We start from the raw sequence: 22,417 nt of genomic DNA, 5'->3' as shown, positions 1-22,417 counted from the left end.
TTTTCAGCGGGGCTGCCAGCCCCGACTCCGGTGCCTCTTCAGTGATCCGCTCCTCAGAGCTCTGTTCTCTCCAGTGGCGAGAAAAATCCTGAGGTAAGTGTCTTATCTCCTGGAGATCTTCTTTCTCCCTCACTTTCTCCTTCAGACGCTCTTCCTTTCTTCTCCCTTTTTGAGACCCCTTTCTCCTCTTTCTTTTCTTTTCCCGGAGCTTCTATCCTAATATGGTAATAGCTCCGGAAGCGGCGTTCTCCGGCTCTTTTTGCCGCGTCGCTGTTTACTCTTTCACACCTTCCCTATGTAAAGTCTACGCACCGTAATCCGTAACCGATATATGCAAGCGCATTGACACATTCATGTTGTGTTGGTGTTCCAGAAACCTCCCAGAATAGATTCAAACAGAGCTGGCAACCCTAGCCTTCCTGTTGTGAGGGGTAAGGCCCTTTATCTAGATCTTCTCAACAAACATTAACTCCTTCCCTATCACTGTAGTGGCAGGATACTGGTAGTGCCCTCATCTTCCCTTCTTTAACCTGTATGTTATGGGCAGAGGTGCCAAATATATATGGCCTGTGGGCCACATCCAGCCCACTGGACCTCTGGAATTTGGGGGTCATGGCCAGAGATCGCACCCTGCTGAAGAATCTAGGGCCCCCTGGCCCTGATGGACATGACAATCAGCTGCAGGAAGAAAAGTGAGGACAATACCAGTCTTTACAAGTTAGCCCGTGTCACGCTCCATCTGTTTTGCCTGTTACCACCATAGCAGCCCTACTTCTTTGGCTGCCAAACCTGCCACCATCCTATGCTTGAGCCACCATATGTAACATGTTGGAGGAGGACTGCTGCTGTATGCCCTGGGCTGAATCTGGCCCAAAGAAAGCGCTGTGGTTTGGATCCTGCCCGGGGCACAATGAAAGTTTGACACCTTGATTATAGGTGTTTTGGATATTGCTCCTGCAAGTTGCAGGTGAGGGTGTGAAGTGGCAACTTTGGGGATTCCTTTGGTTAACTAGCTCCTGCCATAGGGCAATTATACATGTGCTCCAGGAAAGGGGAGGCACTTTAATTAGAGCATCTCTGAGAGCTGCTCAAATTAAAGTGCCCAAAGTGTCTTATGTATCAGCATCCCTGCGCTAAAAATGACAGCAGGGGGTCTTTAACTAAAGCTCGTTCAAGCTGCCACCATTTTTAAGGACAATAATGCTGATATACAAGACACTGAAGTCTGCTGGAGCACCGCAACTACCATGCTCCAGCAGCCTTGATTAACTGAGCCTACTCCAATGCGCTGAGCACCCTGGCTGCTGGTGTACACATGCCCATAGTGACAGCAGTTACAATTCAGAGGTGCTCCTTAACAGGAGCTTGAGGGAGTTGGGACCTGGGTGAGCTCGGCTGGCTGGAGCCCAATGGCCCTGCCACGTACTGAAATTCAAGCTGGCTAGAAACCAAATGTGAAGTTGCCACACACTGTCAAGCAGGGCTGTCCCAGAGAGGGGCGGGGAATGGGGTGGCTGCCCTGGGCCCCTGCTTTGCAGGGGCCCTGAGGACCTGGGCCAGCTGCTCACCAGCCATGTCTGGGCCCCGCACTCTGCTACGATCGCCTCTGCTGTTAAGCACTAACTTCGTGGCTGGTTGGGTAGTGAAGTGGACCTTTGCACAGTGTGGCAATTACTTTGCACGTTCCAGCCGGTCTAAATTCCTTGCAGGACTCAACACTGACTTGCGTTACTGTGGCAGGGGAGACCTAAAGGCCTTCCCTGCTGCTCCCCACCACTCCTTGCTCCCCGCTTCATCTGCTGCCCAGCACTTCCCCCAGCCCTTCAGCAGGGACCATGCCTGTTCTTTGCTGCGCAGCCTGGCCCAGCGCTGCATGGACTCCATGGAGCTGGTCAGGAAGGCAGACAGCCTGGAGCTGCCCTCCTTGGTCCCCGAGTCCGGCATGGCCGGGCCGCAGCCGCCTCCGCCCCGCGCGGCAGTTGGGGGCCGCGTTCCAGCGCCTGTTGGCGCGCGTGACGTCACGGCCCCTGGAGCCCGGCGCGGCGCTTTCGGGACGTGCGCTCCCCGCTGCGCCCCGTGCGCGCGCTCTTGCTGTGGAAAGCACCGCACGGCCACGGCGGGGGGGCGGTTTTTGCCTCCATTCAGTAGTCCGCCCAGTCACTTCTTCATGCCGGTTTTAATAACCCTTCCCGGCGCTTGGCACCAACGTAGGTGGGCACAGCATTTCGCACTGAACACAGCAAGACAGCAGGAAAACCCGGTCCTCCCCTGCAGCTGGGACCCCTCCATCTCCCTCCAGTGTTTCAATTAAGGCCATTTCACTTTTTTTTCCCCTCTTCAATAAAAGGCTGCTTCTCAAACCTGTCTTGAACTGGGTTAAGAGTTAACGAGAAAGAAAGGTCTCATTTAAACCACAGTTAAACGGGGGAGTCTCAATGGAAACTGGTTTTAGCAAAATCCTAAAACGGCCAAAGGGAGAGCTGACACCTGTGTGCATTTAAAAGGCTAATAAGAGATCCCCGGCTCAACTCAAGCTAATCTGAATTTAATACATATTCACAGGAACACATGCAAGTACACAGGAGTAGGCATACAGATGCATCAATGTCAGGTCTTTCCAAAAATGTAAACTGGAAAGGCAAGTCTGATTTGAAGACTGGCTTTGATAAGATAGTCACTGGCTATTAGTTTGCAAAGAAGGGCCACAAGCGATGTTTTGACTAGCCACAGCCCTACCAAGAGGAACTGGGAAAGGCCAGCTGTTAGCAGAAATGTTGCTATAATATAAAATAAAATCAGGTTTTATTCCGTACACTTTTTCACCCTTTTTGTCCCCGAGATTTGTTAGAAACAGTGATGACATGTCTATGGCTATTCTGAGTTTTCAGAACTCCCCACTCATTTTCTATAGCAGTGGTTTTCAACCTTTTTTCATTTGCGGACCCTTAAAAAAATCTCAAATGGAGGTGTAAACAACCTTGGAAATTTCAAATGGAGGTGCAGACACCTCTGAATTGCAAGTGTGGGTAGTCACATGCTTTTGATCGAACATAGACATCTTTCACAGACCCCTCAGACACAGCCTGCGGACCCCCATGGGTCTGTGGACCACAGGTTGAAAAACACCACTCTAAAGGCTGAGGCTTCCCAGATGCAGCAACTGAAAGCAATCAGGTTTTCTAAGGAGCTTATTACTCACAAATGTAGCAGGTGTTCAGCAATTCTGAAAGACAGGCCTGATATGTCTGTTACAGACTAACCAAAATAGACTGTATATATGCCAAGGGACCCTGGAAGTCCCGCCTCTTCCTGGACGTTGACAGGTGGCCACCTGTCAATCTCCAGCAAGGGACAAGACTTCTAGAGCCCTCAGCCACCCAAGGGGGGGGGGGGGGGGGGGGGGGGGCACTCCTCCGGGAACCTCCCCCTCCTCCTTTCCCCACTTCAGGATGCCAGGGCTTCCCACCTCTATTTGCAGCTCCCATCCCCCATTATATTGCTTTTTCATGGTCCCTGTACTTCTTCACAGGGACCGGACTTTTTCACTGGGAAACTACCAATTCATGACTTCCACAAAGATCACAAAATCATGAATTTGGTAGGTCCTTACCCAATATGTCTGCACAAAGTGTCGTGCCAAATAGCATGGTGAGGGGCAGCAGCTGTACTGTCACAGAGGTATCTGGCCTGAACACCAGATATGCTTGCAAGCAGGCAAAGAGGGAGCATGTTATATTCCAAGGGCATCTCTTCTGCAGCTCAAACTGCCATACTAGCCAGTATCTTCCCCAGCATTTGCAGGCAAGTATTGCAGCTGCCTGTAATGTAACTAATGCCTACAGGGAATGGTGTCCTGCACTTCTCTGTAGTGTACCTAAACAGGAACAATCATGAACTCAGTCCTATGGATTTTTTTTAAGAGACCACGCAATGTTCACAAACACTAACAGCAAAGTTGTTAAATTTATCTGCAGCAGAACAGATTCCTTAGGATGTGGCCTAAAGTAATGGAGCACCTACTTTTAATTCAGGTAGAATTATTTCATTTAGCCCCCAGCTGCCTCTTCTGTCATGTATGTAGAAAGGAGGTTGCATCCATACCGCTACACCCCCTCTGGACCATTCTGTGCCTAGATCACTACATTCCCTTTATAAATTCACTCGTGTCCATATTTCATTTAATAAGATGATGCAAAAAAAAAAGTTTCAATAAAATAGCATATAAAAATTGTGCAGCATTTCCCTATTTTTTCCTTCAAAAGTACGGTTTTCTTTCCAGTTTCAACCTCACTACTTTTCTATAGGCACTAAAGTTGCTTGTGTTTCCTTCCAAACACCTGGGATTTTTTTTTTTTTTTTAAGACAAACTATTCTATTACTAGTCCTAGGAACAAGTTACCAGCTGTCTTCCAAAACATGCTGAGTGCAACAAAAAGCAACATAAAATGGCTCTGAAGAAAAGACCCCCAAACATTCTCCACTAACAAATGTACAGACCAACACAGCTTATTAACACAGTTGAAATCTACATTTCTTAATTTAAAAAGAGCTATGAACAATACAGTTACGGCCACAGGTGCCCCTATTCGCCTGGAGTAAACTAATTTATTCTGCAGCAGGACAACACTTATAAATTTATAAGTATTAAAAAAGTTTTCTTACTCCACAGCAGCACAAGTGTATGTACTGCCCCGGCTGGCAGGGGGACAAGCATGCTTCAGCGCAGGGGATGCCTGCCAGCTAGCCCTATGCTGAAGCACCCTCGTGTCCCAGCCAGCCCCTCTGCAGCATGCTGAGCCCCCCAGGGCCCCTGCCAGCCTGAGCTGCTCCAACCCAGCTCAGTGTGCTGCAGTCCTCACCGTACATTCAAATGGCACGCCCTCGAGCAATAAACTCTAGAGCAATAAGCGCATTAAATTGCATGTGTCGATGCACCCCATCAGTCTCTTTCACTGGCTATGTCACTAGTAGGTTTACAGGGCTACTTTTGTCTCTATTCACTAGAAAGACTTTGCTTTTTCAAAAAAAGAAAAGAAAAGCATTATAAAAATTGTATAGACTTATTTTCAAGTATCTTGGTAAATTTAAAAAACAGCATAGTTAAAATAAAAGATCCACCATAACAAATATGTACATTATACAAAAATACAAATTTTGCTTTGTAAAAAACATATATAAAAGGTATAGTATATATAATGCATTACACCATCAGTCATAGCTAGTGTATTTGAAGATACATTTTCTGTACTATGACTGGACTTTGGAGGTTTTATCTAAGGGAGGAAATTCCTCTGCTTCATCCTGAAACATCAGTTCTGAAAAAGAAAAAGAACACAATTTTAAAGACCTTCTACTTAAAAGCCTACAAACTATTACAGAATATTTTCTCCTGCTTTCCACTGAACTGCCTCATCTTCTGAAGATTTATATCAACACATATGCATGGCTATCTCCATCCAGCACCTGTTGCAATCCAAACCATAGCATAAATTATTTCAGATGGCAATTAATCCCACACAGTAGCAGGATCCCCCATTTAGTTTGAAGGCAATATTAAAAATAGAAAATTACAAAGCTTACTGGCCAAATGAACACAAGAAAGTTTAAAAAAATGCTAGAATCAAGAAGCATATTCTAGTTTGGAACTCAAACCATTCTGGGGTATGTCTACACTGCACACAGTACACTTCAGTACACTGAAGAGATATAAAGGACCAAAATGAAGTCAGATACTAAAACTGCATAGCTTTTGTAGCACAGAGCTCTGTGCAGGCTATTTAGGCTACACAGACTAATTAACAAGGCAAATTAGCTACCTGAAATACCATTATATTGTACTGCAGAGTGCAGTGAACATATACCTTTTGACTAGCTAAAAGCACACTTTAGTTTGGAAAAAACACATTTCAGCACATGGTTGGATCTATTGTATTTGCAGACACCCTTCTAATATAATCACGTGCTTTTTCAGTTGCAGTAACTTTTTTTAAGCAAAAAAAAAATATATTTAAGCAGCCTGACACTGCTTCTGCATGGCTCTGAATTTCTAGTCAACTTGGGATGGTTCCTGGATTAACTTTATCATTATTTTTCTCTTGACATTTCTGAGGCAATGTGCCTGGGTATTAGTTAAAACATGTGAACTTGGAGGAGAAAGATTTGGGTTCCAGGCAAAACTCTGCCAGTGCTTCCTTTACTTGGACAAATCAATGCAACCTCTTTGTGTGTCAGATTCTCCATTTTTAAGACATTTTCAAGAAGCAATACTATAGTTTCATAGTTTCTAGGGTCAGAAGGGATCTGAGCAGATCATCTAGTCCGACCCCCTGCCATGGCAGGAAAGAGTACTGGGGTCAAACTACCCCAGCAAGGTGTTCATCTAACCTCCTCTTAAAAACCCCCCTCAGCATGACCTCCCCTCAACAAAAGCCATGCTGCTTGTTACTTAATACCCAGCCAGTTTTGAGCTTGTGGTTGATGGCCTCCTTGACAATTTTTTTGAAGATTTTTCCCAGGACTGAAGTCAGACTGACCGGTCTATAGTTGGCAGGGACGTCCCTCTTCCCTTTCTTAAAGATGGGCACCAATTTGGCCCTCTTCCAGTCCTTTGGGACCACTCCTGAGTTGCACGACTCTTCAAACAGCCTTGCCAGAGGCACTGCTTAGAGATTGGCCAGGCCAGATGCAGGCCGTCTGGTCCAGCAGACTTGAAAACATCCAGATGTTCTAAGAGTGTTTTCACCTGTTCAGGACTGAGTTTATATGGACTGCTGTCTTCCCCGTATTCTCTGGGCATCTGGACAGGTGATGACTTCTCATCTGATTTCAAGAATACTGATGTGAAGTAAGTGTTTAGGAGCTCTGCCTTTTCACAGGGATCATCTGTGGGCTGCCCCTCTATATTCAGTAAGGGTCCAACATGGAGCTTGATTATTTTCTTGCTCCCTATATACCTATACAAAGGAATTTTTGTTATCTTCTAATTTGGTTGCCAGCTTGATCTCTATGCACGCCTTTGCTTTCCGTATCTTGTACCTGCAGACCCTGACCATATGAGTATACTCCTCTCTGGATGCTGCACCATTTTTCCATTTGAAGTACACTTCTTTTTTTTTTGAGAAGTTCTCTAATGTTCCAGTTGAGCCAAGTGGGTCTCTTGGACCCTTTCCCTCTTTTTAACCGCGTGGCGATGGCTACTTTTGGAGCAGTGAGAATCGCTGCCTTAAGGAAGCACCACCGTTCCTGAACTCTCAAACCATCCAGTCACTGGTTGCAAAGGGTCTTTCTAACTAGGCTCCTGAGTTTACCAAAGTCTGCCTTTCTGAAGTCTAGGACTTCTGTTCTGCTGGCAGACTTCCCAGCCTTTCAGTGGATGGTGAATCTGATCAGATCGTGATCACTGTCACCCAGAGTACTTCCAATGTACTATGCTATGTTACTTTCTAGCCAAAGATTTTAAAGACTGCAAGCTAGATTTTTGAGTTGTTACTCCACTCAAAACAAGCAAATGATACCAGAAGAGGGAATAAGGTAGAGCAGGTGACTGCAGTGCAAGAAGTTCTTAAATACTGTTAGAAAGTAATCTGAAAAAAAACATACCAAGGTGTCCTAAGTCTCCAAATTACTATCTAAGGTGATGGTCTGGCACATGATCAAAATTTATGAAACCTACATACCCTATGACTAAGTCAGTGGACTGCAAGGCTTAAAGGTGAAATTAAACCACCTCTGCCTCATGATACCGGTACCAGTGGGCACTAGTCCCAGTCCCTACCACAGCATATTAGAATACCAGCTTCTAGGATCTGCTTCCCAGTGAGAAAAGAAAAATGTGCTGGCCTCAGCAGTACCACGTAGTCTGGGCTTCTGCTCCTTTAGGTCAAGAGATTTCAGTACATTCTGGGATATAAAGTTTGCAAACATTTACTTCAGTATATAATTTGGTTAACATACAACAAATACGGCACTAATGGAATGGGAGGGAAAGCACCCAGGCTGCTGGATAAAAGACAGGAAGTTCTAAGGAAAAATTCAGAGCCTTCTCTTATGCTGAAAAACATGTTCCCTAAACTATAACCTGTATATATTCAGCTTAGGTCACTTGTGGAAAATGGGACCATAAAACAGTGCAAAAGAATTTTCTAGCATGTAAGCAGAATACATCATTTTCAAGTGCTTGATGAAATATTGTTTAATCAAAACTATTTTTCCTTTCACAGAGGAAAGGGTAGACATTTTAAAATGCAGCTTAATTCCCCTCAGCTAGGGCATACAAGCAGTCAGATATTATTGTTTAAAACACAGATATTTTTCTCCATTCTTACAGCATGCAAAAATGACCAATTATATCTTCAAACATTTTAAAACAAGTCATCAGAGACCAAACATGGATATTTCATTCCAAAAGTGAACACTTTGGAAAGCAATGGACGGAGAAGGAAAAAAAATGTTTTTTTGTTTTTTTGATCACTAATTATAGTAATGATATATATGCTTTGTTCTGTGCTCTGAAGACAGAACAAAAATGGAACTGGTGAAGCCTAAATAAAGGAACACATAAGTCTCCAATCCTCTTCTGGGCCTAATGTTCCTTACCTTCACTGTGATCTAGCTCTGGCTGGTATGATAAGATGACCCAGGACATCCCAACTAAAAGAGCCACCACCAGATTCACCACAATCCAGGGCTGAAGAATCTGTTCCAGAGTATCTGCCATCCTGAGAAAAGTATACATAATTATTAGTGAAGGCTATATGGATGCATGCATAATGTTATAATCACTTCTATAGTGAAACACACACCAAAGGATCAAATCAAATGCTAAATGAAATTATTTCATTCATCATGCCCTAAAAGTTCTGGGCTCAATGAGGTTGCTGTGGAGAATGAATGATGAAAGCAGGGACCCTCCCTACGTGGTACAAAATGTTAAATTACAGATTTCAGCAAAAAGCCTCTTTCCTTAGTTACGCAGCAAAAAATAAGAAGAAAATTAAATACAGTTTCCATCATGCTAAAAATTAACAATGTGCCTCAAGATTTCACACTACATCCTGGGTTTTTTAATATGTTTACTAACATAGCATACAGGGGGAAAGGCAGTGAGATAGCAAAATCTGCAGATAAAACAGTTGTTTAGGTGAGACAGGACCAACAAGGACTACAAGGAACTTAAGAGAGACCTGAGCTAGTAGGCAAGTCAATGACAACATGACCTACAAATAAAATACAATGTGAACATTTCTGTTCCTTCTGTCTCATCACACAAAAACAAAGACGCATTCAGTACAAACAGGAGAAGTTCACAGAACTTTTCACTTTTATTTTATAAATACTTTTTTGCAACAAAAAATGTAAACCAGTTGGTTCTATTAAGTCTAGGAAAGCTCAACAGGAACAAACAAACAATGAAAAAGAAAGTTTTTCTGTTTTGGAAAGATAGATGCGTTGCAGGCTATGTCGGACCAGTTTTGGGGAGGCAAACTCTCTGGAAGATAATGATTTAATTGGAAAATCTAAGGGAATAAGAGGTACTATGAAAAAATGTTTTTTTGCTAATGCCAACAAACCTATGTTGTAACTATGCCAACATGAGCCATCACCAAGCCCTGGGCTTAGCTTTACTGTATCTCACTAATGCTTAAAATAATTTTACTGTGTGGGTGGGATCATTCTAATATTATAAAAGCCTTAGTCTGTCTGTCTGTCCATAACACTTTATTCGCACTCTGATTGGCTGACTGAAACAATCAATCAGAGTGCTCCAAGAGTATTCGGACAGGAGATGGCGTGGACACAGGATGGAGCATTGGGGGAGGCTGCAGGCAGTGGCAACAGAGCAGGGGGAGAGTGGGCCCTTTCCCTCCCTCTCTGTTCCTTCCCTCCCTCAACCAGAGGAGAAGCAGAGGTGGGGCCGGATGCAGGTGGTTGCCAGGGCCCCGAGAAAAGTCAGCAGGGAGGGGGAGAGATGGAGAGGAGCTGGGGGGGCATGGTGGCAGTGCCCCGCTGCCACGCCCTGACAACAGCCCCGAGTGTGGGGGGGAATGGGCCCAGCCTAGAAGCAGCAGGGGCAAGGGTAGGGGAAGTGGACCCGTTCGCCCCCTCCTCCGACCAGATGAGCAGTGGGGGTGGGGCCAGACGTGGGACTCTGTCCCAACCCACCAGGATGGTGGGGAGCGCACCACCCCACTGTCACTGGGCCCCTACAAAAGCCATCAGGGAGGATCATGGTGACGGCTCTCCACCACTGCCATCACTGCCGCGAGGCCCTGCCAACAGCTGGGAGGGAAGCGGGGAGGCGAAGGGGGGTGGGGCAGGTGGACGTGGGCTGGGTGGACCAGGTCTGGACTTGGAGGGGGCGTGGGGGAGCAGGGCCAGACCCAAAGCACACAGGGGCGGGACATGGGCCTGTGTCTCCGCCCCTCCCAATCATTCTCGACTGGCAATTGGCTAGTTAATACTAGATTTTCTTATACACAAGACACACCCTTTCCACTCCAAAATCCAGCTGCTGGAAATTTGGGCGTACATTATAAATGAGAAAATATGGTAATAGCAGTTTTTGACTCTGTAGAGGTATGGGAGCAAAATTAATTTTGTAGTGCTGCAGGTGGAATTCCTTAGGCTACTGGCTGTGGACACTTTTCCTTTCCTCCAGCATGTAGTATAGCATCACCCCATCTACACATGCACTAGGTACGCACCAGTATTAGGACAAAGTAAATTAATTAACTCCACCAAAAGATAGTACTGTTGAGAACAAATTTTGCCTGGTCAGCCCTGCTGAGTTTGGAGCTGACCCCCTGTGTCCCCTGCCAGCCCAGGGCTGTTCTGCCCTGGCTCAAATTGCTGCGGTCTAAGCGCATGTGTAGACACTGCACCTGGAAGCAGTTGACTCCAGCTTGAATTGCTCTGGAATTTACTGCTGCACATTAATAGCACATGTAGATGCACCCAGTTACTAGTACTTTTCAGTGTTTTCCAGTCTTTTTCAGGGACATGTTGTATGTGAGAAAATACAGTTAGTGCTGTAAAAGTGTTACCTAATATACAGCTACTTGTTACAGTATTTTAGAACACTTGCTCAAAATTTTTTTTAAATTATGACTGGCCTTTGGATTTAATAAGGGAGTTTTAGCTGAATTCCTGACATAGTAAATGAAAATCCAATGAAGGGAAATTAGGATCATAATGGAAATAAAAAACCTACCATATGAGAGAAGGCTGGAAAAGTTTGGTTTGTTTCACTTAGTGAAATGAATACTGTCTAGAAATCCACGAAGGGGATAAATACTCAAAAGGGAGAAGAGCCATTTATCCTAAATGGCACTGTTGGCACAAACATACAGGTAATATACTGATAAAAAATGTATTTAGACTGGAAATGAGAAGGTTTCTAGCCATCTGGACAGTGAGGTTCTGGAAGGAACCTGCCACGGAGCAGTGAGGGCAAAAACCCTAACTGATTCTGAGATGGAGCTTGATAAATTTAAGAAAAGAATTACATGATGCGGTGCCTGCAATAGCAGAGACCTGGACTGTGACCCAGGAGCTCCCTTCTGGTTCTATATTCCTATGAAAGGGATTCAATGGACTTCGTCAGGACACTTGTTGGACAGAACAGAGAATCTTCTCAAGAAAAGACATTGGCACTTCCCTAATTTGTCTGCACATTGAAACAAAATGAACAAGCCCTCTCATGTGACAGGCCACCAACAAACAAATGTCTTCAGATAGCTTCTGAAATTGATGTCTCAAGACAATGCCAATAAGCCTGTATTTTTGTTTAGTACAATGCGTGCATTTGGTCAGCAAGACAGACTGTACCCAATCTTTGGCATTGCCAAGCAATCTTATTTCTCTCTGAAGCCATCAGGGACTCAGTTTAAGGTTTCAAATGCCAAAATACTAGGACAGGCTTAGTAACAGAAATGGCAGTTTAAGATATATAAACACATGTCCTTGTTAATCCACTGATGTTGTAAGAATTCCTACAAGGATATATGGAACTGTTAAGGATTTGAGAGGGGAAAAAAGTAATACTGTTCAGATTTCCTACCAAAGGCTGCCATTCTCTGAAGGTGGTGTGTAGAGGTTGATTCTGTCACTTGTCATCTGCTGGCTCAAAGACAAGATGAGAGCTGTGAAGTACACTGGAAGTAATGGAAAGAAATTAGAAAACATTCACTGGGTGGGACACAACATATTGTCTCATCCCAAAACAATGAGCATTACCATGCAGTCCCCCTTTCTTCACTGCTACTCCACTAGCTCCTTAGAATGTGCTCTATTTTATGAGCCCATTCTTCCTGCTCTTGAATACTCATCCCTAGCACCTTCAGTCTAGCTTCTGAACTCTGGACTTTACCATCCTGACCAAGGGCACTAGCAACCTGCTGTCTGCATCAAAGAGATATATCACTATTTCTGTTTTACTAACACTGTGTGCTGCATTCAGTAGGGTGAAAGTAGCATTATGAAAGGGAAAGAAAAAGGACTGAAAAGCTGCAGAAATCCCACAAATACTCACTCTACAGAAAGCTATACAATATTCAAAATTCTCAACCCACCCACTTAGCAGGGTAGATTTGAGAATGATTAGGGAAGAAGATCCTATAAACAGAAGTGGAAATTTCCCACTGAAGCTCAGCACTGAAAATGCATCCCAAGACACCTACATTCAGTAATTTTCTGCTATGGAACAACACTGCAGTCTGCTGAATACTCACAAAAAGAGGCTACTGCTGCTGGGTCCAGGGTAAGAAAGCCTTGCACTGCTCCTGATACTTTAGCCAAATCAATCCTGGATATAATAATATAAAGAAAATCTTTTATCAGATACTGAAGCAGGGAGAAACTGGCTCCTTGATGTGCTTTACTGCTTTATTAGCCATATTTGCAAAATGCCTCTGTATACATCCACTACGTTCCCTTAGTGCCAAAATAACAGTATCTGCATATGTATCTGCACACGCCCGCACACACACATACAGTTCATATAATGTTTCTTTATTACTGTAAAACAAAGTACAAAGTAACTGCAACAAATTAAGCAATATCCAATAGTACATTACATCCCAAGCTAAAGAAATGTCACAGAGCAAAAAAATGTATAATTACAGAAATGACTTGGAGAATAGAATGCACTCAAATTATACAGTTTACATAAATGCACAGGTATCTTACCTGTCAAAGGCTGAGACTGTACTGATAGTCAGCAACAGGTAAAAAAGACACTGTGCAGGATATGCTAAAGTCTTGTATTGTTGTAGCAGGTTTGAGAGAGCAGACAGCTGGCTTCCTGCTAAAAGGTAAATTACAATGATGTTCCACACAGCATACCCAGCAAGGAAGCCATGAGTAAAGAGGCCAATCACCCTGAAAAGACAATGTTAGCAAAGTCTTTGATGATAATAAACTGAGCAAAAGGTAAAGATTCAGATTCTCATAAAACATAAATGTGGAAAAGCCCTGCAAGATTATCCACTCCATCACCTTGACAATGCAGATTTTTTTCTAGTGCTTTGGCCAGGTGAGTTTTAAAAGTTCCAAATATTGAGCTTCCATCTCTTCCTCTGCTGAACATCTCACAAAATAATTTTATTCTAATGTCCAGAATAAACTCTATCTCTGATAGAGTGGTTGTTCTGTAAAATGAGGAAGAGCATTTTGTGCCCGAAAGCTTGTCTACCATCTTTCCCAATTATATAGTTTGTTCAATAAAAGGTATTGCCAAACTTCGTTTCTCACATACTCCCTGGATTGTCGTGACTACAATAGTACAATGCTTTTTTTTTCTTGGAAGCTGACATTCTTAGTCCCCAAAAAGTACTGCAATCTGCTAGAGGGCTGTCTGAGAAGGATTATACTTCATCATTAGAATTTCAGATAATCATTTCTGCATTCATCTATTGCTGAATCTGCCTGTAACCAGGAGCCAGAGGGCTCCTGTTACTTTAAAAGGAGGCAGCAGGCTAAGTTAGTTATGTGGGCCTGCAGCAGCAAGAACAGTTTAATTAAAAGGGGACACTCCTGCATGTGGTTGGGGAGCCACAAGACAGAAAGAGGGCAAGGCTCTGAGGCGCATAAACCCAGGGCCTGAGCCACAGCAGGCAGTCAGACTTTGCATGCTGCAGACAGAGGAGCTCCCCAGGGAAGCTGACTGCAGGGAGAAGGCCTGTGGAAACCCAAGCTACCCACAAGAGAGAGTGAGCTTAGCACTGGGAAGTACAGCTTGGGGTAGGGTACTGACCCAGAGTAGAGAAGGATTTTGTGGAAACAGTTTGCAGATATTTCTGTTATGCTGATATTTATGTCTGTTTAGCACTGGGGAACTGAGTTGTAGCAATGAGGGAGGTATGGAGGCCATAGAGGGGTACCTGGTAGGGCACTCGACATCAAGCAGCCTAGCCTTGGTCAGGGACTAGAGGGCTGAGAAAGCAACCAGCCTGGCCCAGGGTCAAGGACCAGAGGACTGAGGGTGGAAGAAGCAAGCATTCCAGCCTGGGTTCATGGACCAGAGGACTAAGGGCAGAGATAGTGAGAGCAGTCTGGCCTGGGATTAGGTACTCTGAGGGCTGGCCCAGAGTGCAGGAGACAGGAGCTCAGGAAGGGTGGGAGCACCTGCTTGGGGCCAGTGGCTCAGAAGCTGAGGTCCAGGACAGTGGACCTGGGGCTAGTAGGGCCAAGCTAGAGGAAAGGGTCTGAATCCCAACAAAGGTTCAAGGCTTGAGGGGCTGAGGCCCCCTGCCCCACCTCCAACCATTAAGTAACATCTGTGAGACCTGGGTGTGACCACAGGGATGGCTGAAGGTCACAATTATTCCCCCTAAGGCACAACTGGAGTTGCCCTAAAGGTGAAACCCACACTGTAGGGTTTGAGGCGGAGAAGCCTGGAAGATTGTACATCAAGGAAAAACACCTTCAAAGAGGCTACCCCAGCCTCCTGAGGCAGCCTCCCCAGTTAAAAGAACCAAAGATCAAGTCATGGCAGGTGAAAGATAGGGGTAAAAAGGGAGACAGGGGAGCATGGGCAGGAAGGTCTGACCATGAGGCTCTGTCACACCCTGGATGGATTGCCTGAGCCTGTCACACTGCCCAGAAGAACTAACAGGTTCAAGTTTACTAGGTAGAAAGAAGGTGCATACCAACGAGGCAAGAGTCCCACAGTACAGTCCCATTTTCTTATGTCAAACTGTTGAACTATTGGATACCTGAAACCCCGGTGCACTGAGAGTGCTACATCTTTGGTGGTCCATGAAGCCTTTACATCCATAAATACATCAATATTTTCTGTGGTTTTAATCAATTCAGTGCGGTCAGCTGCTTGGAAACGTCCTGAAGAGAAAAACAAAAATTGAATCAATTGTGGAGATCATTACTTCTTATTATGGCACTACAGAAATACATAGGCCTTGGCTACACTAGAAAATGTCACCAACAGAATTTCTGACAATATATTTCTACCACCATAGCTATTTTGGCCATGAATGCTGCTAACAGGCTGCCTTTGCCATTGCAGTGTGTCCTCACAGTATCAGGTTGCATCTGCAAAAAAGATGTAGGTATGCACATGCTCCATGTCCTCTGCATCTGGACAATGCTGGAAATGTTTGTAGAGACATCAGCGTTATTGTGAGACATCATCACTCCAACCAGAAAACAGAGACCAGAGCAATAATTTGCTCTGTTTCATCCTATAATCCACTCTTTTTAGTGGCATTTCTCAATCTCTTGGCCAACTTGCCAAAACAGACATAGGTGCTTTATAGATCAGCAGAGCCCTCTTGTCTATTTTAAGGGGAGGACAGCTGTGTTAGATTTGTAGAACCACAGGAATTACCATATCCACCAACCACACAGCAGATATATCATGGAAATGTGAATGATCAAGACAATGAATGAAACTGACCATCTGCTGCAGGCAGCCACTGATTGAGGCCCATGAAACAAGCAATGCGTTGTAAGCCTGGACTGAGACACAAACCTGGGAGAATCAGCACTGACTACAGGTAGGGGTCTACTTAAATCACAGTGAGACTTACCAATCTTCACGAGTTGGTTACAGCATAAAGAGCAAATTCCGCAAACACTTTGCGGATGTGCTCTGGCAGCCCTGCCCTTTGGCACTGATTGGTGAAGAGGCCGGGGAGGAACAAGGGGTGGCTGTCACGTTGACTGCTGGCTGCCCTTTATGTGGCCCCAGCCCTCGGCATGATTGGTGGAGAGGCCCCAGCAGGGGAAGGAGGGATGAGAGGGAGGCCACCATCTTGTCTTCTACACATGCCACCCTGTCAGCCAGCACCTTCCCCTCCCTGGGTGGGCAAGGCTGGGTCACAGCTGCAGTGAGGACCACTGATTCCCACTGGGGAGCCAGCATTTTATTTTTATTGAGTTTTTTTTTTTTTTTTTGTTGATTTTACGGACAATCCTGGATTTCGTGGTTTCTACAAAATCCATGAAACCACAATTTAAGTAGACCCCTCTCTATAGGAGCCCATATTTCTGGAGTCACGCAAGAGCTGAGCCTCAGCTCTGCAGTAGAGACACAAAAAAATGACAGCTGCTTTAGCCAGAGGAAAAAGGTGGTGTTCCTTTGGGGGCTTTCAACCCTACATTGCTATCAGTATGGGAGCAAGCTGATTAGTACTAGAAAATTTCTGATGAGGGTAATGAATATCCAGGCATGCAAGGGCACTAAAGGGATCCTGCAGCACAAGACTGACTCTGGGCAGTTTTGCAAAGTGTAGACAAGCTGCATGTTTGGGTGTGTGCTCTAAGCAGCTGCAAGCCCTGCTACCTGAGTGACTGCTGGGTGACCCCTGCCTGTGTCTGACAAAAGCCCTACCAAGGGGGCACTCTTGGGTGTAGTTTGTCTGATCCAGCTGACTTATAGTCCAGGCCCAGGAAGGTATGAAAGAAGATTTCTCATGTGAAGGCAGCTAACAACATACTGGGCTGTATTAGTAGAAACACTGCCAGCAGATCAAGGGAAGTGATTATTCCCCTCTATTTGGTACTGATGAGGCCACATCTGGAGTACTGTCTGATTTTGTACCCTCCTCCCCTCCCCCCACTACAGAAAGGTTGTGGACAAATTGGAGAGAGTCTAGCAGAAGGCAACGAAAATGGTTGGGGGCTGGGAAGCATGACTGCTGAGGAGAAGCTGAGGGAACTGGGCTTATTTAGTCTGGAGAAGAGAAGACTGAGAGGGGATTTAATAGCAGCCTTTAACTACTGGAAGGGTGGTTGCAAAGAGGATGGAGCTAGACTGTTCTCAGTGGTGGCAGATGACAGAACAAGGAGCAATGGTTTCAAGTTGCAGCAAGGGAAGTTTAGGTTAGACATTAGGAAAAACTGTATGGAACAGGAGATCCAGAGAGGCTGTAGAATCTCCATTCTTGAAGGTTTTGAAGACCCGGGTAGACAAAGCTTTGGCTGGGATGATGTAGTTTGGGATGGTCCTGCTCTGAGCAGGGGCTTGGACTAGATGACCCTGCCAACTCTAATTTTCTATAATTTCTATAAATGTGAACACCAAGGTGTAGGTGAACAAACACTGCCTGCCGATTTTAAGCAGTTTGACAGTGGATCAGAAACTCATGCTCTAACTGAGGTGTTATGTGGCATTAAAACCACACGCTGGCAGTATGTCACAGCCAGACAGCAGGTTATTTGTGTTAAGTCACATACAGTAATTCACTGCTTTGTATCTTCTGTGGTGTGGGCAGGTATTGATTAGAGGGATTTGTGTCTTCGCACAGGAAGGCCATTAAAGTATCGTGGATTTTGCAAAAGAGAAATTTTATTTTTCAATTCCAGACAACTAACAACAGCAAGGTGCTCTGAACTGCCCCACAGGTCAAAAGTCAGTAGACCTAGACAAAGAAATTTTCCCTATTGTCCACTAGGTGAGGTAGAAAGGCTACTGCTACAAAGAGTGCTGCATCCTGAAGGGCATGGATGGATGGTCCCAAGGAGCACTGTTTTCCATAACCTTTGGGTGCTTTGGTCCACAATATGTTCCAATCTGTGAGTGTCAGAGGAACTGTAGGACACCCTGGTGTATCTTTAGGTTGTTCTGTCTTTCATCCAGTGCAGTCCTACCCTCCCAGGTTGTAGAGATTCTGCAGTCAACAGCTTGGACCAGTTCAGAAAATATCTTTTTGTGTCGTTGTATCTTCTTTGTTTCTTTTTCTCCCTTACTGTGGCAAGTCTCTTGGCAGGTATAGAAGGGATAGTCTTGAATACCCCCCACCCCCAAACTCACAGACAAGTAACTGAATAGATGGCCACTTTTAGGGATTATCGGACAACAGAAGATAATGCACCTCCTCAAAAAATTCCTGTAAGGACTTGCATCAAAATGTGCACAGGGTCACAATCATTACTGCCTTGTGACCATTTAAATAACAAACCTCAGAGAGTATATGGAGAGACTTTTAAAACTCTCGGCTTAGGAGATCTGAGAGGCCTGGAATAGCAGAGGTAAAACTGATGAATGTAAAGTTAGGAGTGATTCTGGTAGATATAATGCTCATAGGCATATCAAAACCCCAGAAAACAGCAGCCGTTTGAAGGCACATCATTGCTCAGGGCTATGTGCTGATGGTTTCTTCATAGCAAGATTCCCCAGAGGTCCTAGCCAAGCAGTATAAGGAAGATATCATCCACTAGTGGAAGAAACAAGGCTATAGTACTAGGAAGATCTGGGCAAAGTGCCAAGACCCTGACAAGTTATGTAACGCGGTCCCAGAAGCCAGGAAGCTGCGCCACGCCAAATAAGTGGCGTTCCCCTCAAGAAGTGGAGGGATTCTCTGACTGTTGGATTAAGAAATGGCAACCTCGAAACCAGCGTCCCAGGGTACAATAGGAAGCCTTCTCCGACACCAGCCAATGGACACATTATTCCACCGCTTACCAGAAAGCCTAGGGCCTGCATTGGCAAGCTTAGTTGCCTGTACACTAACTCCAGAAGCGTGGGAAGCAAGCAGGAGAAACTGGCCCTCACACTAATCAAGAAGCAATACAATCTTATAGAGATCACAGAGACCTGGTGGGACTTCACCTATGACTGGACTACAGCCATAAGGGGATATACCCTGTACAGGAGGGATCATTTTGGAAGAAGGGCAGAGGAGTTGCTGTCTATGTAAAAGAACATTACACTTCCCTTGAGGTGAAAACTGGATGCAAAAAAGGGCTTGGCACCCTCTGGGTCAAGATATGGGGAGAGTGCAAGGAAGGAGACTTGATCGTAGGAGTTTATTACAAACCTCTAAACTAAGAGGAACAGCTCAACCAAGAATTCTCTAGAGAACTGGCAGAGGCTGCCTGCTCGTGGAGCACAGTCATTATGAGTGACTTCAACTACCCAGGCATTTCATGGGATGAGCACTCAGCTAGATCTGATCACTCACAAAGCTTCCTCACTTGCATCGAGAAGCTCTATCTAACTCAGGAAATCTACAAGCCAACCAAGGGCAAGGCACTCCTAGACGTCATTTTGGCCAAAGGGGATGATCTAGTGAGCAACCTGCAGATTGAAGGGAAACTGGGTGACAATGACCATGAGATGATCACTTTCTCCATCCACCTCAAGCTAGGGAAATCAGCCAGCAGGGTATAAATCCCTGATTTTAGGAAAGCTGATTTCCACAAACTCAGGAGGCTGGTTGGCAAGGCTTGTCGGGACCACAGTTCGAGGAGGAAGGGAATACAAGAAAAGTGGTCTTTTCTTAAGGATGCAATCCTAAAATCTCAAAGAAAGTCTATTCCCTCTTGCAAGAAGGCAGCAAGAAAGCTGGGAAATACCCTTGGCTCAACAGGGAAGTCATGGACCTCCTGAAATTAAAGCAAGAAGCCTACAAGGGATGGAATTCACGAACGAATACCAAAGAGGAGTACTCAGCAGATACCCGCACCTGTAGGTAGCAGATCAGGACAGTAAAAACACTAACCAAACATAAATTGGCAACCAGAATCAAGGACAACAAAAAGTCCTTCTTTAGATATGTAGGAAGTTGCAAAAGGAACGAGGGAAGCATAGGGCCCCTAATAAATGAAATGGGATGGCTATTAACCAACACCCAGGACAAAACTGAACTCTTGAATGAATAATTCACATCGGTATTCCACCAGTCCATGGCTTCTTCATGGGCAGGTCGTGCTCCTTGGTCATCGTCTGTGACGTGTGTTTCTGTAGTAGCCATCCCCATTATGGTAACATTCACCACCATCCTGTGCTTGTGTATACTGTCTGCTTTTGGTGAGTACCAAAATTGTCTTGTAAAAGTGGTAGAAATGAGTCTGGGGGTCAGTATATTTGAGGTCTTGGAACGTATCCCTATTTGTTACATTGTAAAGTGGGCTCCCTTTATGCAAATTTGTGTTACGTGCCGTTTTCCAGGAATGCATGCACAGCATAAAGCGAGGGAAACCTATACAAGTGGGGGGGTTTTCTATTCACAGGAATCACAGGTAAGCTCAGAAAAGTACACACACAAGTAAACAGAGATGTGCCTTTAGGAATGTTTTTGGCTGCCTTTTCCTGTTGGTGTTGACTAGTACTGTGATTCTGAACCTTTTTTAGATTTGAGGTACCTCTCAGAAAATGCCAGCTCTTACTTTTCACAGTTTTGACTACAGAAAAATAATAGAGCAATTCTTCTGTTGTAGAAAGACTATAAGAGGGCAGAATATTTTTAACACTTTGAACTTCTATATGAAATATGAAATTATATATGAAATCTCTGGATTTATCTTGTAAATCATGTTTACACATCTAAGAGTGTTAATATTGCTTGTTACCCTGTGGCACCCTTGAAAGAATCTTAAGGCACCCCAAGATGAAATGGTTAAGAATCAGTGAACCAGTGCTACCTAGAGTTCATGCTCCTGAACTGGCTACTTTAAATCAGAATTCCTTTGCTCCTTGCCTGTGCATAGCCCGGTGTCATTCTAAGAGGAGGAAAGCAGCAGAGAAGGAGAGAAGTTTCAGGAATCTTGGAGAAAAGTGAAAAAAAAAATTACATGCACTATCAGGCTCCATAAATTACACTTACCTGAGTTCCCTTCCTCAGTGGTTCATTCACGCTCTGGATCTGACTAGGTCTCAATTCTCACCTTCCATTGAGCACATCCTCTCCTCTGTGCCTTGCTTGGTCTGTAGCTCAGTGGCGTCTTCCCCTGGAGCTCATGAGGTGCCCACTATAATTGCCAGACTAGTGGCAAAATTCCCACCTTCAGTTCAACACCAAGCTCTAAATTATAACATAACTCTCAGGAAAAGCCTCAGCCATTTGAATCCTCCTTTATCTTCTAGTGGTTGGCTACAGTTCCTTCTCCTTTCTCATATTAGTCCTCATTTCTTCTACTGTACCCCAGCATCCACATCTCCTTTGCAATAGTAAAATAGACCTCTCTATTCCTCTGGGGATTCCATAGCTATATTTGCATGACTCCTTCCCTCTATAGGCCAAGGAAAGTTAGAACAGCTGCATGATTGAGATCTAGCTGGAACCATTCTTTCACAAGTGTGCTGGTAGGAAAAGCAAGCAGGTAATGAGGTATTCCCAAATTGTTCTCCCAGCCACTGTAGCCATAGGGCAAAAGAGTTTAAAAAAAAAAAAATCAGCCACCGAGAGCTCAGTGCAGTAAGAATAATCCCACTAGGGGCCATCTGCTGCATGACTTGTGTCCACAAAGACATTTTGAAGGCAGAACTACACCAACAGAGAATCTACGTTGCTTAGGAAACAGGTTAAGATTTGCTGGCAGACATTCAAGGTTTTGTTGGCAGAACTAAATTTTGTGTATGAACAGAGGCAATGCTGCACCAATAGAAGTTCTGCCAGTAAAACATCCTGGTATACAAAGGCCTTAGAAATAGGGCTGTGCAAAGCTTCGGACTGTGATTCAGAGATGATTCGGATGATTCAGAGGTCGAATATATGAATCTGAATTGAATCATTAGAAGCTTAAGGCTTTCCAAATCGATTTGGAAAAGATTCGGCCATAGAGTATAATGGGGAATCAATGAAATATCTGTAACTTTGTTGTTTTTTGGCTGATTCACAAGAAACTTGCAGGAGTGGTAGTCGCTGCTGAGGGCATGAAGCCTGCCAAGTTTCAAGGTGATAGGTGCAGGGGTTTCTGGGAAACTGCACCTCAAACTGCTGACAAGCAAAACTCATGACATAGGTGATACTGTGTGTGTGTTAAGGCACAGGGGGTGGAAAACTGCAGGGGTGGTAGCCCCTGCTGCAGCCACAAAGCCTGCCAGCTGTCAAGGAGATAGGTGCAGGGGGAGTCTGGGTTCTGGGGCCCTCTATCTCTGGCTGCAGGCAGGCAAAACTCATGACATGGGACTGTGTGTGTGTTCAGGCGCACCCTTCCTGGTGCTGGGGCATCTGCACAA

The 22,417-nt window shown here is 44.8% G+C and overlaps 1 protein-coding gene across 1 annotated transcript in view; it reads right to left on the bottom strand.

Moving 5' to 3' along the window:
* Positions 1-4,990: 4,990 nt before the first annotated feature.
* TMEM237 (transmembrane protein 237) overlaps positions 4,991-22,417 on the bottom strand; it is a 76,787-nt gene continuing 59,360 nt past the window's right edge. Inside the window, exons 8-13 of the mRNA XM_019523515.1 lie at positions 15,213-15,336; positions 13,186-13,377; positions 12,729-12,802; positions 12,059-12,152; positions 8,596-8,717; positions 4,991-5,315 (exon numbers count right to left, since the gene is read on the bottom strand). Of these exons, the coding sequence (XP_019379060.1) occupies positions 5,248-5,315; positions 8,596-8,717; positions 12,059-12,152; positions 12,729-12,802; positions 13,186-13,377; positions 15,213-15,336 (674 nt within the window). The 3' untranslated portion in view covers positions 4,991-5,247. The remainder of the gene's footprint in view (positions 5,316-8,595; positions 8,718-12,058; positions 12,153-12,728; positions 12,803-13,185; positions 13,378-15,212; positions 15,337-22,417) is intronic.

The sequence above is a fragment of the Gavialis gangeticus genome, unplaced genomic scaffold (genome assembly GCF_001723915.1).
Source record: "Gavialis gangeticus isolate Ggan-Ray unplaced genomic scaffold, GavGan_comp1, whole genome shotgun sequence".
Classification (NCBI taxonomy): Eukaryota; Metazoa; Chordata; order Crocodylia; family Gavialidae; genus Gavialis; species Gavialis gangeticus.
Note: the sequence above shows the minus strand (reverse complement) of the source record. Positions and strands in the feature narration are given on the sequence as shown.